General features: G+C 32.8%; 4 protein-coding genes across 6 annotated transcripts; 2 read left to right on the top strand and 2 right to left on the bottom strand.

The window, feature by feature from the left end:
* Positions 1-203: 203 nt before the first annotated feature.
* LOC114368082 lies at positions 204-829 on the bottom strand. Its single transcript, XM_028325440.1, has one exon. The coding sequence runs from the start codon at positions 639-641 to the stop codon at positions 444-446; it is 198 nt and encodes a 65-aa protein (XP_028181241.1). The 5' UTR covers positions 642-829; the 3' UTR covers positions 204-443.
* Positions 830-4,723: 3,894 nt separating this feature from the next.
* On the bottom strand, positions 4,724-5,317 carry LOC114368073 (thymocyte nuclear protein 1). Its single transcript, XM_028325427.1, has one exon. The coding sequence runs from the start codon at positions 5,240-5,242 to the stop codon at positions 4,832-4,834; it is 411 nt and encodes a 136-aa protein (XP_028181228.1). The 5' UTR covers positions 5,243-5,317; the 3' UTR covers positions 4,724-4,831.
* Positions 5,318-8,905: 3,588 nt separating this feature from the next.
* Positions 8,906-12,796, top strand: LOC114368048 (probable zinc metallopeptidase EGY3, chloroplastic). The gene is made up of 6 exons (XM_028325391.1): positions 8,906-9,495; positions 9,578-9,775; positions 10,254-10,478; positions 10,935-11,173; positions 11,612-11,766; positions 12,179-12,796. The coding sequence occupies exons 1-6, from the start codon at positions 9,055-9,057 to the stop codon at positions 12,514-12,516; spliced, it is 1,596 nt and encodes a 531-aa protein (XP_028181192.1). The 5' UTR covers positions 8,906-9,054; the 3' UTR covers positions 12,517-12,796.
* On the top strand, positions 12,768-15,164 carry LOC114368054 (protein SHORT HYPOCOTYL IN WHITE LIGHT 1). 3 transcript variants are annotated; one of them, XR_003657324.1, is made up of 5 exons: positions 12,790-12,980; positions 13,046-13,231; positions 13,314-13,379; positions 14,017-14,083; positions 14,641-14,769. XR_003657324.1 is itself a non-coding variant. In XM_028325404.1 (4 exons), exons 1-4 carry the CDS (start codon positions 12,825-12,827, stop codon positions 14,791-14,793), a joined length of 561 nt encoding a protein of 186 aa, XP_028181205.1. In that variant the 5' UTR covers positions 12,768-12,824; the 3' UTR covers positions 14,794-15,164. The 3 variants fall into 3 exon arrangements, 2 of the variants coding, with proteins under 2 accessions (XP_028181205.1, XP_028181213.1); XM_028325404.1 differs by lacking the exon at positions 14,017-14,083 and having other exon boundaries at positions 12,768-12,980; positions 14,641-15,164; XM_028325412.1 differs by lacking the exon at positions 14,017-14,083 and having other exon boundaries at positions 12,804-12,980; positions 13,054-13,231; positions 14,641-15,008.
* The last annotated feature ends 525 nt before the right edge of the window (positions 15,165-15,689 follow it).

Raw genomic sequence — 15,689 nt, 5'->3', positions numbered from 1 at the left:
ATAGAAACAAATCTCCTTATTTTTTAATTATATGAAAATATGGTAAAATAAATTTTAATTATTGTATTTATTAAATATAAAATATAATTATATTATTAAATATTTATTAAAATTGATAGACAAAATGTATAACTTTGTAATATGAACTTATGTATATTACTGTTAATTAAAAAGTAATTATTATTAAATTTAATACCAATACATACATATAAAGAATATTATTTATTTGTGGCATTATTTACATTTAAAGCAAATGAACTATATAGAGAAATTATTTTTACTTTGCCAACTTTTATTACAAGCAACGGCTTAGAGGACTGGCGGAGAGAGTCTAGAGGAAGAGGATCTAATAATAAAAAAAAACCCTCTTGAGCCTAACCAGTAACGAAGCAAGAGGAGGAATGTTGTTACTCTTTATGAAAAGAGAAGAGAAGAAGGTAAGATTAATTGGAAATATCAGCAGCCTTCAAGGTCTTTTCTATAAGCTTGCGGGCTTTTCTGCTGCGAATCTCTACCTTGACGCTGGCACTCTTGTCCATCTTCATGTATGGCTTCTTTCCCTTCTTCGGCTTCAAAGATCTCACCTTCGATTTGATCGACTCCACCAAATTTCCCAACTGCATCCTCCTACGATTCTTCATTTACTCTTTTCCACTCTCATATATAACTGCCTTTCCTCAAAATGCCCTCCCTATTGCAATGAATCCCCAGCTTTGCCATTATCTTGGGGAATGGACTATTGACCTTTTTAAAGGAGAAATTAATTTAGATTAGACAATTGGACCGGCGTGCTGGTGTCGGCGTACATAAAGTCATATATCGGAACTCATCACTTCAGCGCACGCTGCCTCATTCCTTTTCCACCTGTCTATCTATCTACTTCTTCATTTACTCATTATTTTAAATAATTTATAAAAAAAATCATCAACTTTTCTAAATACTTAAATTAATATTTGTATCAAAATATAAATTTCAAAAATATTAATATTTTCTTTCAATTTAACTCTTTAAACAATATAGATTAAATTATTCTATTATTTTTTAAGTTATTCCTTTTTTTTACTATTTTTTAAACTTATTGGTTTTAATAAAGAAGTTTCTCTTTAAATAAATAAATTTAATAAATTATAAGTAATATAAAATTAAAATACTCTCTCCTATCTAATTCTAATCCATTTTTAACTAATTTACATGTATTTAAAAATGGTTATTTTCATTAATAGAATTAATTTTTTTTAATTGTAATATTTTTCAAATTTATTCTTAAAATCATTGACACTAATTACATCACTTTTTCTGCTTAATTATTTTTCATTTAAATAGAGAGAGAATACTGATAGTGAAATTTTAGTTTTTAAAACTTAAACTCTTCAATTCTTTATTTTTCATTTTTTTACAATAATTTTCCAATTTTTACAAGAAAGAGAAAGAAACAATTTATAATATTTATTATGTATGGACTACAATAATTAAGAGTATTTTGAAAAAAAAACTTAATAAAAAAATAAAAATAGTCTTATAAGAAATGGCAAGAAAATTTTAAAATAATATATTATAATTAGGAACTGAGAGAATAACATGTACAAAAATAAAATTTTGCAACACGAGGCGAATAGTCAAGGTCAAGGCCCAAGTGTATTGCCAAATACCAACTCTAAGAAAAATTAATAATTTTATTAAATATTTTTGAATAGGAGTTGTCAATAAGTGTTTTAAATATGTTAATTAATAAATATAATATTAAAAATTATGATAAACATATGTTGTTAGTGTTTTTTACAATTTTTTGTTTCCATTTCTTTAATTAGTATTTTAAAACTACTTATTAATGTTTTATTAATTATTTTTCAAAACAAACATGAAATAGCGTATATTTTTATTTTTCAATGAATTTTTTTTTACTAATACTTAAAAGCACTCTCAAGTCCCATCCTCTTTTTTCATTTTTTTTTTCAAGTATTATGTACAACTGTACAAGGGCTTTGCAGAGAGACTTTTAAAAAACATAAATATGTTCTCGGAACACTTTCAAATATGTTGAAGGAACAAACAAATTCTTAAAAACAGAAAACTGTTTTTGAAAATAATAAAGTTAAAATTTTTAAAAATAAATATAACTTCCCTTAACAATTTTAATTTTTATAAAGATGGGTAAAAATAAAATTATTTTTTTGGCAATTCTACTTTTCTTTTTATCAGTACTAATTCTTCTAAACTTTATTGGTTCGTCTTTGCTAATTTAATCGTGCAAGCTTGAATCTTAAAACTATTAGAATTGGTATCAAATTAAACGAGGTTTCTTCCTCTATCACACAATACAAATTAAACTTCTCCACCAAAGAAACCTCCCCAAGAAACGCCCATCCTAGTATATTGCCTTGAGCTATAACACATTCTTGTTGCCTTGTCTCTCCTTTTTTCCTTTTTTTTTTTATTGGTGATAGATAGATAGATGTAATAAAAGCAAAGGCCGTGTTTGAAGAAAATAAAATAATGAATAACAAATTAGAGCTTTTTAATTGTCTGTGCGAAGCCTATCGAAACTTACATGTGCAAAACATTGTCTCGATAAAGATAAAAATAAAAAAATTAGAAGATGTCATCTATTATTTTTAGGGGGAGGGGGGTCAGGGTACTCGCAGTTGGAGTTTTTATTTTTATTTTTATTTTTTAAAATTAAAAAAACATTTTTTTTGCTAGAATAGTCTTTTCAAAAACTATTTCTTCAAACTGTTTTTGTTATACTCTTAACTACTGCCGTCTATGACCGGGTGAAGAAAAGTGGAACTACGACTTCGCCGGTATTGTTAACATGGGAGTGATGCTATATATTTATACTCTTAAAATGTATGTTCTGTAAAAATAAAATAAAAAACATATTTGGTGATTAAGTTTTTTAGTTGTAGAATTGAGTAAAAAACAAGTTGTTTAGTAGAATTGGCAAACAATTAGATTTCTTCACCCGGTCATAGACTCATAGACTGTTAATTAAAATTTTTACATGAGTCTCTTTCCCAAACACCATTAACTTATTTATATTTTAACACGAGTCACTTCCCCAAACATTGTTTATTTATAAAGATGGCTAAAAACCAAAGAATTATTAATATGTTCAATGAAAAATTTAATTTTGATATTTTTTTAAAAAAATATTAAAAGTCAATATAAAGATAAAGATGAAAAGGATAGAGTAAAAAAAAGAGGTTAAGAAAAATACCCAAAACACTATTAATGAAACAAAAAAACTCCTAAAATTATTTTCACTAAAAAATAACTCTTCAAAACACTTTTGAAGATTGTTTTCAACAATGACAAATTTGGCTATAGTATAACAAGTTTTAATAACTATTATTCATCATTATTTATGGTGAGATTTTATCATATCTTATCCCATGATTTCTGAAGTTAAGATATGATTTGGATAAGATTCTAATTCAACATGATAAGCAATGATAACCTATACACAAACCATGGGTTGAGATCCAACCTATTTTATTGGTCATTGAACTTAGTCCAATGACAAATGAATTATACAATCCACTTTAAGATTTTAATTTTTTTTTTATTTAAAATCCCATAAGTTTGTGTTTAAAGGAATCAAAATTAGAAAAATACAAATTTACGGGAACTAAGAGTAAAATATCTTACAGAATCAAAATTAAAAAAACACAAATTTATATGACCTAAAATTAAAAACATGAACTTATATAAAAAAAACACTAATTGACATGAAAAAAACATATTTAAGCATCAATTTTATAATCATATAAAACAAAAACATATTTAAGCCCCAATTTTATAATCGTATAATGCTTGCTTGGAACTAGTACTAGCGTAAAACCATGCCTAATAGCAAAATACTTGTAGTATTATCTAAAAAAAATAGCAAAATAAATAGTACTATAGAAGATACACATATGACACATATCAGCCTCCTTTTGACGATTGAAATCAACTTGACGAGGAAACAAGCATGCTAATAGATGTTTCTATCCCATCCCTTACGCCAAATATCATTCAAAACACCACAGACAAACCATAAATAGTAATACGTTTTAACAAGCATTTCAAAGAGGAGGATTTAGCATTTAAGGATTATTTGGAAAATACCTTTAATGGCATGTGAAGTTAGTGATTTAAATACCTTAAAAATGAAAGAAAACACAAAATATTATATAATGATGAAAACACAATGAATATATGATAAAGATAGTTTTAAATTAAGGTTTAAAGAATAATAAATATACAATAAAAATAAAATGTTAGATAAGATTTAAAGAATAATAATAATAAAATGAAAATAAGACTAACAAATATAGATCGAAGGTAATTGTTTATCATTTTTTTTATTTATATCTTAATTCTTAAGTGATATTTTATTGAAAAATATATATATGAATCATAAAGATACATTTTCGGATATGTAATTCCGGTAATACATTTCCAAAAAACAAAATGGATATACTTCTTTAAGAAAAAAGATATAATGGATAATTGAGAGGTAGGAAGGGAAAGGATGTGTACTTAGAAAAGGGGGTGCAAATAGCAAGAGCGTTATTTATCTAGAGTTTAATGGCTGGTGACCGTAGCACCGGCCCAAATATAAGATTGGTATAAGCCCACACCTATTTCTTTGTTGGGGTTGGGGTTGGGGTTGGGGTTAGGGTTAGGGTTAGGGTTAATACTTGTTGTAAAATGATTCTTTGGTTGCGCTCAGAATTCAGAAATGAACGAGAAATATACAAGCATAAGCAGGGCAAAGGTAAAGGTAAAAGGAAGACATTTAATTCAACGGAAAAGAGAACAGAAAGGAGTAGTTAAAGTATTTACATTAGGAAGCATGGTCGCCTTGGTAGCCACCTCCCAAATGACAGATTTGGTTCCAAATGTGATCGGGAACAGGGACAACAGAGAGCCTAGGTTGCCTCAAGAGAGCGAAATCCTTGAAATGTTTCATCTCCTTTAAGTCGACGGGCCTCCTCATCTCCCCGACAGCCTTGACGTCGACAGCATCGCCGTACCACTCGCGGACGACGGAAACAACGCCGACGATACGGCGGGCCTTGGGGCCGGAGTGGTAGAAGAAGCAGAGGTCGTTGATGGACATGGACTTGAGGTATTTCTGGGCCTGCTTGTTCTTCACCCCATCCCATTTGCTTATGCCTCCGTTTGCTGCCTGGTCCTCCCACGACCACTCCGACGGTTCCGTTTTCAGAAGATACCTCTTCTTCTCCTTTCCCATCTCTCTCTTCTCCAAACCTCACTCCCTTCTCGCTTCTCGCTCCCCGCACAAAACTCACTTCACTTTCATTATATCCTCGGATATTTTTTTTTACTAATATTAAATATAAGACAACATAAAACTATTCATTTAAGATAACAAAATACTACTGAGTCTAATATTGAAATAAACTTAATATTCAATATTATGCTATGAAAGAAATATGATAATATTAGGCTGGCCAAACCAATACATTTGAATAATTTTTTTTACTCAATATTATGATGATGCATGGATTAAAACTGATCTATTAATTCATTTTGATTTATTAAAGTTTTATTTAAAAAATATTCATTTAAGATCTTTTAAAAATAATTATCCTATTCATCTTTTTCCATTTTTTTTATAAATTAGTATGCAATATATCTTTTTTATTTTAAAGATGAAGTAGTATTTATTTTTAAAATATTTTTCCATCTTTCTATAAGACTCCTTTTGCCATAAGCACCTTTTATATATATATATATATATATATATATATATAATTGAGAAAGCAATAGACAACAACAAGCAAACTGATTAAAAATGCTCCAAGCATTCGTAGAGAGGGAAGTTGTGGGACCAAACAAAGCAAGGAGAATGAGAACTTGATCTAATTTTCGCTAGCCATTTGAATTGGTATGTCCTATAGTATTAGTATATGCAACACATAAGTTGGAAGCAATCAAGAAATTGCTACATTAAACATTAAACATGTTGGTACCACCAATTGATTGCTATGTTACCAAGCTTTAGCTTTCTGGTTCCCCGGTCAAATAAACTATTTGATATACATAAATGCCTCTTCCCCACTCCACCAACCCCTTGCTTTACTCTCCCTCCCTCCATCCCTAACAAATTTATTTGCACTCCAACTCTACTGTGAGAGCCCATTGTCAAAGACAAGCACGTTCTATTAGCTTCCACTGCCTATTCGTGCTCCCCATCTTTCTCCAAAAGTTTCGTATTCACAGCTTAAATGTCTTCTCTGTTTTTCTACTTTTAGGTCCTACTCCTTCCAATGGATACTTCCAAACCACAATCTGCCAAACAGCTAAAAGAACATCTCCAACGCCTCCAAGAGCCTTTTTCATTGCAAAGTTACCTCGTTGAAAGAAGTTACATGTTCAAGAACTTCAGCTCTGATAGTAGCAACATTCACCACCTTTATTCAGCCAGAGTCTGAAGTGGTCGATCAAATGTGATTTACACAAGATAAGGAAAAGGTTATTACATGCTTCAGGGATACTAAGATCACTATTGTACAAGTTCAATCCCACAGAAGACAACCAGGAGTTCTCAAACTGGGATGAAGAGCGCAACAGTGATCTATATTATGTGCATGAATACTTAACAGCACACACCCAGGCAACTCAACAAACAGATTACTGAAGACCTTAGCTGTGTCGTGTCATTTTACTAACAATGATGTTCAGGACAAGGTTTTGCGGGCAAACATGTTTCAGACACTCACACTCCCCAAACTGAGGAGATCAGAAGTAAGTATTAAGGGATTCTTTTATACGACCACAATAGGAAATTCATACTCGATCAAATCACATTATTTTTAGGAAAAATGCTATTTAGTGTACAGAATTTCATTACCGTCCACAGTATAAATTAAACAATCTTACTCATTAAGCTAACAGGTTGATACAAGAACCAAACCATATTGGATAAGCTCAAAAGAGAACAGGCAACAATTTAACTGAGTATCAGAATGGAAAGAACCATTACCCAATGCAGGTTAGACACTTTCAATAAATCAAAAGGGGAGGAAAGTATTAACAAGCATACATTAATTTTAATTTTTAACTAGATAGAATTATTTTACTTTGTCCCAGAAACTTGTTAGAGACTATGTAAGAAAGCTACTAGTGAACTCAAATATTCTGAAATTCAGACCTGCAAAAAAAGACAAAGAAAAACTACAGGGGATATGCGGAAGATACAGAAGGAAGCAGCTACAGTTTGACTATGTAGAAAAAGACATAGGGTTTCATGAAAATGAAGGTAAAGCAGTTTCAGAATCTGAAGACTTTCAGAATATCATACATGAGCATTTTAACTTGTTGGAGAAACAATATAGGCAAGTTAAAAAGATGAGCAGGCTGTTGTACGCAGAATCCTGTGTGTGTGTGGTATCAGAAGAGTGGAAAAGCTTCCAAATCGTAAATTGGGAGATATACATGGAGATAGGAGATTCAATCACGGATAACATTGTCAGCGAAATAATCGATTTATTTTAAACAGCCCATGCTCACACTTCACAGGAAGTAGCATTTAGGACCATGTTGAATGTATTAACATCAAGGATAATGTCTATTATGCCTATTCCAGTCTTTGAGATTTCACATGCGCCTCGGTTTGACAATCACACCTATGTTGATGTAAATTCACGTTGCAGGCTTGGGATGGGTTTGTGTTGACCCAATTACAGATATTTTTGACAATTTTTTTAGCTTGAGTCCGAACCTAGTCCTGATTATGATAGGGACGATAGATCGTAGATTAACCGAGCCAAGGCTGGTTCCGTTCAAGATTTAACAATATTAACTTTGTATCTATGTTGCACTATGCTCGCTATATTTTAGTAGTTCCAAGTTCGTGTATATATATATATATATATATATATATAAAATAGAGAATAGAGAAATCAAATCGCATCTCATTTGATTCAGGAGAATGTTGAATTATTCTAAACTCTCTAAACTCTTTATATTGTCTTCGATTTTTATAAATAAAATAAATTATCAATCTCATTTAGTTATTTATATTTCTTCTTTGGTGTCCCTTTATTAAATAATAATGTATGGATAAAAAAATATAAGAATATTATTGGTTTTAAAAGATTAATCTCATATTTTTTAAATTAAAGAAATGGGAAAAATAAAATAATCCTAAACATGCCATTTAAATCCCCTAAAATATGTAAAACTTTTATTTATGTACATCATGTTTTCAATGTTTTAGTCTAAAAAGCTGAGAGAGATAGAGGGAGATGAATTTTTTAAGAGAAAACATTTGATAAACATCCTATATGATACATCTAGAGATAGAAAAAAAAAAGAAAAAGAAATATAAATATAATAAGGTTTATGATGTGATTGAAAGAGAATTAAAAAAAAATGAAATGTGTTGATCAGATATTTAAGATGAAAAGAAATTCATGTATGATTATTATTTCTAAAGAATGGTAAGATCAAACTTTGTATGTATCTTGAAAGTGCATGTCCCAAGCCCAAGCTCAACTTAACAAGCATTAAGGAGTTTAGCTGATTAAATAAAACATTGAGGAGTGATCATAACCTCGTAGGTGATTCAAACATAATAGCAGAAGTCATTTCAGCTGAAAGTAACTTGGGTTACTCCCTAACTCACTGCCATTCTCTTCTGAACTAAATGGTCCTTGTAAGTTGTATTTTTGAATTTAGAGAATGATGTAGAACATAAATGTAAAAAACAAAATATTTACTGTAATTTTAAAAATGTGCACAGTTCATTTAAATTCTAAGTAGCTTAGATTATTAGTAGTTTAAAAATATCTTATTTGGGGGTTGGGTGGAGGGGTATTAAATGGTATGTTTGGGTCTTTTGGGACGAGACCAGGTGGCAGGATGTTATCCGAGGACACACGGCGTGCGGAGAAGAGAAGAGGCGACTGTGGGGCCTTGTCTTGTCTTCCACTTTCAAATGCTAACTTCTCCAAACTTCTCGAGTGAGAGTGAACTTTCTCACAACCCATAACAAGTACTCATCCATCCACCCATGATGACATTGATCGTTTCTTTCCAATGGCAACTCTCTCAGCTCTTTCCTTCACAAACACCATCAGGACTTTCCCACTACACACCCACCGTCTCTCTTTTTCTTTCAGCTCCAAACTCACGTGCAGCAGGTCCTCTCTCAAAGACGACCAACAAACTGACTCTTGTTCCTCTAATACTACCACGGTTTCTGTTGCACCCGAAAACGATTCTGAGACCCAGCAGCAGGAAATGGATTGGAAGAGCGACGAGGAGTTTAAGAAGTTCATGGGCAACCCTTCCATCGAAGCCGCTATAAAGCTCGAGAAGAAGAGGGCTGACAGAAAGCTCAAGCAGCTTGACAGAGAAACCACCAACACTAACCCTCTTTTCGCCCTCTTCAACAACTTGGTGCGTGATAACTTGCTCAATGAAAAGGAGAGGCTGCAAAAAGCTGAACAAACTTTCCAGGCTCTTGATCTTAACCAGGTCACCTCACCTCATTCCACTCCCATCACTATTCATTTCCACTCTATTCTATTACTAATTTTATTTGTCTGGCGTTATGCAGTTAAAGAGTTGCTTTGGATTTGACACCTTCTTCGCTACCGATGTTCGAAGATTTGGAGATGGAGGCATTTTCATTGGCAATTTGAGGAAACCCATCGATGACGTCATTCCCAAGTTGGAGAAGAAGCTCTCTGAAGCAGCAGGGCGAGAGGTCGTCGTCTGGTTCATGGAAGAAAAAGCAAATGACATTACCAAACAGGTACTTACTTTCCTATCAATTTCACACAGTTTGCAACCTATGTTATACACTCTGCCAAGTGCTAACCATTTCGTTGTTTTTGAATTCTTTTTTTCTTTGTGAGTTTTGCAGTTCTATTACGTGAACTCTCACCGTTACATGTTATACGTACTTAAATTGCAAAATTTCTAGATTATTTGCCAACTGCAGTGGATGGATCACTTCTATCTTTTAATTTAAACAATGGAAGAATCTTCAGAGGAAAATACTTGGATTGCTTAGTGTTCCGAATTGTTAATGTTTTTCAGTTAAAGGCACACATCATGTGCTCATGTCACATATACTTGATTTGATTCATTACGAGCACTCATGTCTCAAATAATGCTCCTTTATCATCGTCGTACTGGCTTTGTCTGTTTCTTTCTTACATAGCCTAAAAGAAAATGTTGTTAAGATGCTTTTGCTAGAATGACTATTACTAAAACTAACGTCCATTCAGGCTTGTGTGGTGCAACCCAAAGCAGAAATGGATCTCCAATTTGAGTCAACTAAGCTGAGTACTCCTTTGGGCTATTTTAGTGCTATTGCATTAGCAGTTACTACCTTTGGAACAGTTGCTTTGATGAGTGGCTTCTTCCTTAAACCCAATGCTACATTTGATGACTATCTAGCTGATGCTGTGCCTCTGTTTGGTGGCTTCTTATTTATTCTGGGAGTTTCTGAGGTATGTTATATTTCAAGATTTCCACCAAACACGTTAGTTTATTCCATATTATATCATGTTCTGATTCTGACTTACTGTGCCCTTATTTATTATCCTCTAAGTAACAAGTAACGTGTTTATGTTTTCTAAGCAAGAAACTGCACACAAAAAGCCTAAAGTGAATTTGAAAAAGTTTTCTTTGTAGATGCTGTTGTATTTTACAGGATAGACGGTATTATCTATAAGGGACAATGTGACAGTTGCTCAATTTCCTATTTTTGAGTTTTTTAGTGGTTTAATAGACAATATCCAACACAAGCCTGAATGTGACAGTTGCTCAATTTCCTATATTTGTGTATTCATGCAAATTATCTCGGAGATTTTTTTTGTGGCCACTGTTTTTGCAACTGTATTACATGCATGATAGTCATATTTGACGTTCCATGGCTGACTGGCTGTATTCTTTTCATTATGTAGATAACCACCAGGGTAACAGCAGCCCATTATGGTGTTAAGCTCAGCCCTTCTTTCCTGGTGCCATCAAATTGGACAGGTTGCTTAGGAGTGATGAATAATTATGAGTCACTCCTCCCAAACAAGAAAGCTCTTTTTGATATTCCTGTAGCCCGTACTGCTAGTGCATATTTAACTTCACTACTGCTTGCTGTTGCTGCATTTGTGGCTGATGGAAGCTTTAATGGGGGCGATAATGCATTGTAAGTGCTGTATATAATACCTTCTCGAGAAGCACTGCTCTTTCCTATTAATGTTTTTTCTTTGGTTAATGACTCAATGAGAAAAGGAAGGGAAACTAAGCTTAATATTTAAGTGAGCATTGTTTGCCAGAAACAGAACCATAAACTTATAATCTACACGATATCTTTAAATTATTGAGTTTATATAAGTTGAAGATTACATAAATTTATAAGGTTGTACTGAGATATGTTGGAGTATAGCATTGGCCATAGAAGTTTCTGTACATTACAATTTACAGTAACAATAATAATAATAATACTATAATATGGCCAGCATGCACAATGGACATCGTTGTCTGATATTGGCATACAAGTTCTATGCATTACTGTTACAGCCAAGCAACATGCTTGGTGGACATTATTTTTCATGTTTATAACTTATTGCATATTTGTTTTCAGGTATGTACGGCCTCAATTTTTCTATAACAACCCCTTGCTTTCTTTCATCCAATATGTTATTGGACCTTACACAGATGATCTTGGAAATGTATTACCTTATGCAGTGGAAGGTGTTGGAGTTCCTGTTGATCCACTTGCATTTGCTGGGCTTTTAGGTGGGTTTTTTGAGATTTCTATCTTTGTTCCTCCTTTTTGACAATAATGATTCAATGTACAATACAAGTCTACATTCTATAGAACCTAAGATCTAATAATTTTATAATGTCCGGGCTACTTGTTTGACTGAAGCTGGCATTGATCCAGGTTTAATGGCATTTGTTAAAATTAATTAAGGTCATGAGTACGGTAAATTGGATGATTCATGAATTTTCATTTCTAGCGAAACTAGCAACTATTTGTAATCTTACCGCAGCATTGATTTTTAACAAGTATTTCCTTGCCAAATGCCTTGGCCAGAAGTTGTAGGGGAATGAAAACAACATATTTTGTTTCTTTTATTGGGGGAAAAAACGGTTGGATAATACCATTGGGGATGTTAGATGGCTAAAGAATTTGATGCTTATGCAGGGATGGTGGTGACTTCTTTGAACATGTTGCCGTGTGGGAGGCTAGAAGGAGGTCGCATTGCTCAAGCCATGTTTGGAAGAAGCACTGCCATGCTGTTATCGTTTGCCACTTCATTGTTACTCGGTGTTGGTGGGCTCAGTGGGAGTGTTCTGTGTTTGGCATGGGGATTGTTTGCAACCTTCTTTCGGGGCGGAGAAGAAATACCTGCAAAAGACGAGATCAGCCCTATAGGGGAAAGCAGATATGCTTGGGGCATTGTCCTTGGCCTCATCTGCTTTCTCACACTTTTCCCTAATGGAGGAGGAACATTCTCCAGTGCTCCATTTTTCAGGGGGTGAATTCTAAATGTAATAATTGTATCTCTGCTCACTAGAACTATAAATTTATAGTTCAGTTGGCGTGTTTGTCATAGTTGTAATTGTAATTATAAGTTGCATGAAGTGCGAGAAAAATAAGAATTTATTCTTCTTATTACTTTGATAAATGCATAAATTATTAGTATACTTGAAGGATGCGAGAACATAGTGGAAGGATGAGTGGAGGTGTAAGAAATGCTTTACTTTAAACATACTCCATATATAAATAAAATAAAAATGCGACAGCATAGTATTTGTTGTTGTTATGGTTTGAGGTTGTATTCGAAATTATGACATTGACATTCTCAGTAGTGACAAATCTTCCATTATTTGGCGGCTCACTTACTCTTAATTCTGAGCTTCGTCTTCGTGCTTGCCGAATCGCCCTTTCTACTCATGACGCCTTTAATCGTAGTCAACGCGTCTCCAATTTCTGTGTTTCTGAGGTGCGTGCATCTATTTTCCATCCATCAATTTCGTTGGGTTGTGATTACAATCTAATTTGTTGCAGGGTCGCAGGAGGAATTTAGCCCATGATCCTCGCACGTGGATGCATCCAATGAGCGACGATGACGACGATGAGGATCGGACTTTGGACCTATTGGTGAGGTTCTTTCAGAATGTGTTCAAGAAGGTGTCAAAGAGAGCCAGGAAAGCAGTTAGATCCGTTCTCCCTCTTCCCATCTCCTCCCATTTGGTACTATGCTGTTCTCTTCTTCCATATAGGAAGTCTGAACTGGATGGATTCAACATCTCTTTATCTTTTTTAATCAATACAGGTCGGATTTTCTGTCAATGGGATCCTGCTTCTCGCATTCTTGTGGATTCTCAAGGCATTTCTTCAGGTATTTTTTTCATTCATCATCATTCCTGAATGCCATTTCTACGTTTTTTCATTTTTTTTTCTGAGCACAGGCTTATTTCTTTTGGGTATTTTATTATGATTGTGGAGACCTGCATGATTATAGATTTATAGTTATAAGATTGTTACATTCGATACGATAGCATTTAGTGAGTTTAACCTGTTTTCGACATTTTTTTTCCAAGCTTTTTATTACTGACTGAGTAGAAAATGGTTCTACAAGATCTTTAGGCTTCTACTGTTCAAAGCATCATAGAAAGAACATGAGAATCCACAAACGATGGGATCCATTTGTAGAAGGGTGCACAAGGTTCGTCTGAGTAGGGTCGTGTTTACACAGTCTTGTGCCCTTGTGGAAAAGCTGTTTTTGTGTCTAAAACCAACGGCATGGTCTTTAAAGCAACAAACCTACTCTTACATTACAAGGTCAATGGAGTTAATTTGTCCTGTACTTGAAATTTAGGTTTGGTTTGCGAAAAGAAAAGATCATTCTCAGGTTTCAGTGATTTATTCAAATGAGTTAATTAAAAAATATTAAGATTTAGCTCAACCTGCTTATAACTTGATTATATTCTTTCTCTTTATCAAATCTCTTCTCAGAGTATTTTTTTTTTTGGTAGACATTTTCATGCTAGAAGGTGAAGTAAGAAAGAAAAAGGAGACTAAGAATATTTGAGCACTAATTAGGTAATTATAATTCTCTACATAGAACTGCACTTTGCTAAGTAACAGACTTACATGGACTGTTTTATTATCTATATACCCTTTCTTATATAAATTAATACTTTTGTCATTACAACTCTGCGCGTGCGCGTGCACGCAAGAGTTATTTACAAGCTTTTAACGTTAAACATATAAATCCTAAGTTTGACTCATCTATTTAGTTGAGTTCAGAGTCCAAGCTTGAATTTATTTTGTAAAGCAAACAAGGTTGATTCTGCATGGAAAAAGCCGAGTTTGAACAGTTCATGAATAGTTTTCTTTCTAGAAAAAATGACTAGGCGGGATACATATGGTTCAGTTATCTCGGTGCTAAATTGATGTCTAAAATGTAACACTAGGTTATGCAGGCAGTATTTGTCAAAATGTAACGGTAATCATTTTTCCAGTTGGTATTTGGCAGGGAGTGAAAAATGGATTTATTCTTGTTCTGGACTCTTAGTTGCTTAGGATTTTGGCTTTGCACTACCCGGAATATCTATTTACCATTTTGGTACTGATGCATTTAGTATAATCCAATGCAGGTGTTATGCACACTTGGAAGTGTAGTGTTTGTAAGCATCTTATTAATCCGTGGGATATGGTCTGGTGTTAGTTTTTTACAAGAAAGCGGACACCAAAAAATGGATGAGCTAGATATGCACAATGCCTGGAATGGTGCGCAGCCCATGACTTGAGTACAAACAATCAAGGCTTATTACTACTACTTGTATAGACAGGGAAGTCCAATTGACGAAATAATACTTAGAGAAAACTGTACACTGCTCCTGGAAGCATACCTTGCTGCAATTATGATTGCCTAAGAATTATAAATACGGGAAGCGCTGAACAAGACGACTCCTTTCAAATATTTGTGGTTTGTACGTTTAGAAGCAGTCACTAACTTTACAAGTCCATTCATGATTCATATATATATTTTCACCCTTTTTAGGGCTAATAAAAGGGTGATTCATATGATACCATTAATATCCAATGTAGAACAAATATAGGAATGTTGATGTATCTGTGTTATAGCCAGTAGATTTATGACTTTCTTTGCTAGATGTTATACTCAAGCTCATTATTTTTTTTAAAGATAATATAACTCTAGAAATTAAAATTGTTTCTAAATGCATGAATAGTGAATAACTTAAAAAATACAACAAGAAGGTACAATCCATATGGTAGATAACTGGATTCATTAAATATTTTACAGAAATTCAATTCTTTAGTTATGCTTATGAAAAAAACTTTGTTGAAAGAAATAAAATCTCACTTTAGTGATATTTATGTCTTGAATGTTATTCTCATGACTTTAGGCTATAAGAATATCTTGTTTTTTTTTAAAAAACAAATCTTATATTTTATCGATGACTATTCTTATTATTACTCTTTAGTGGAAATATTTTTTTAATTAAAATTAATAACAACTACATGCTTTTTAATGTTTTTATAAAAGATTGAATTATTTAATTATTTGGTCAATTGATAAGATTTAATTATACAAATTTAATATCTACTATTACATCATTAAAAAAATTAAGAAAACTGGATATATTTTTTTAAAAAAAAAATCTATATTGTTACAAGATGC

The sequence above is a fragment of the Glycine soja genome, chromosome 1 (genome assembly GCF_004193775.1).
Source record: "Glycine soja cultivar W05 chromosome 1, ASM419377v2, whole genome shotgun sequence".
NCBI lineage: Eukaryota > Viridiplantae > Streptophyta > Magnoliopsida > Fabales > Fabaceae > Glycine > Glycine soja.
This window is presented reverse-complemented; position numbering and strand designations above follow the sequence as displayed.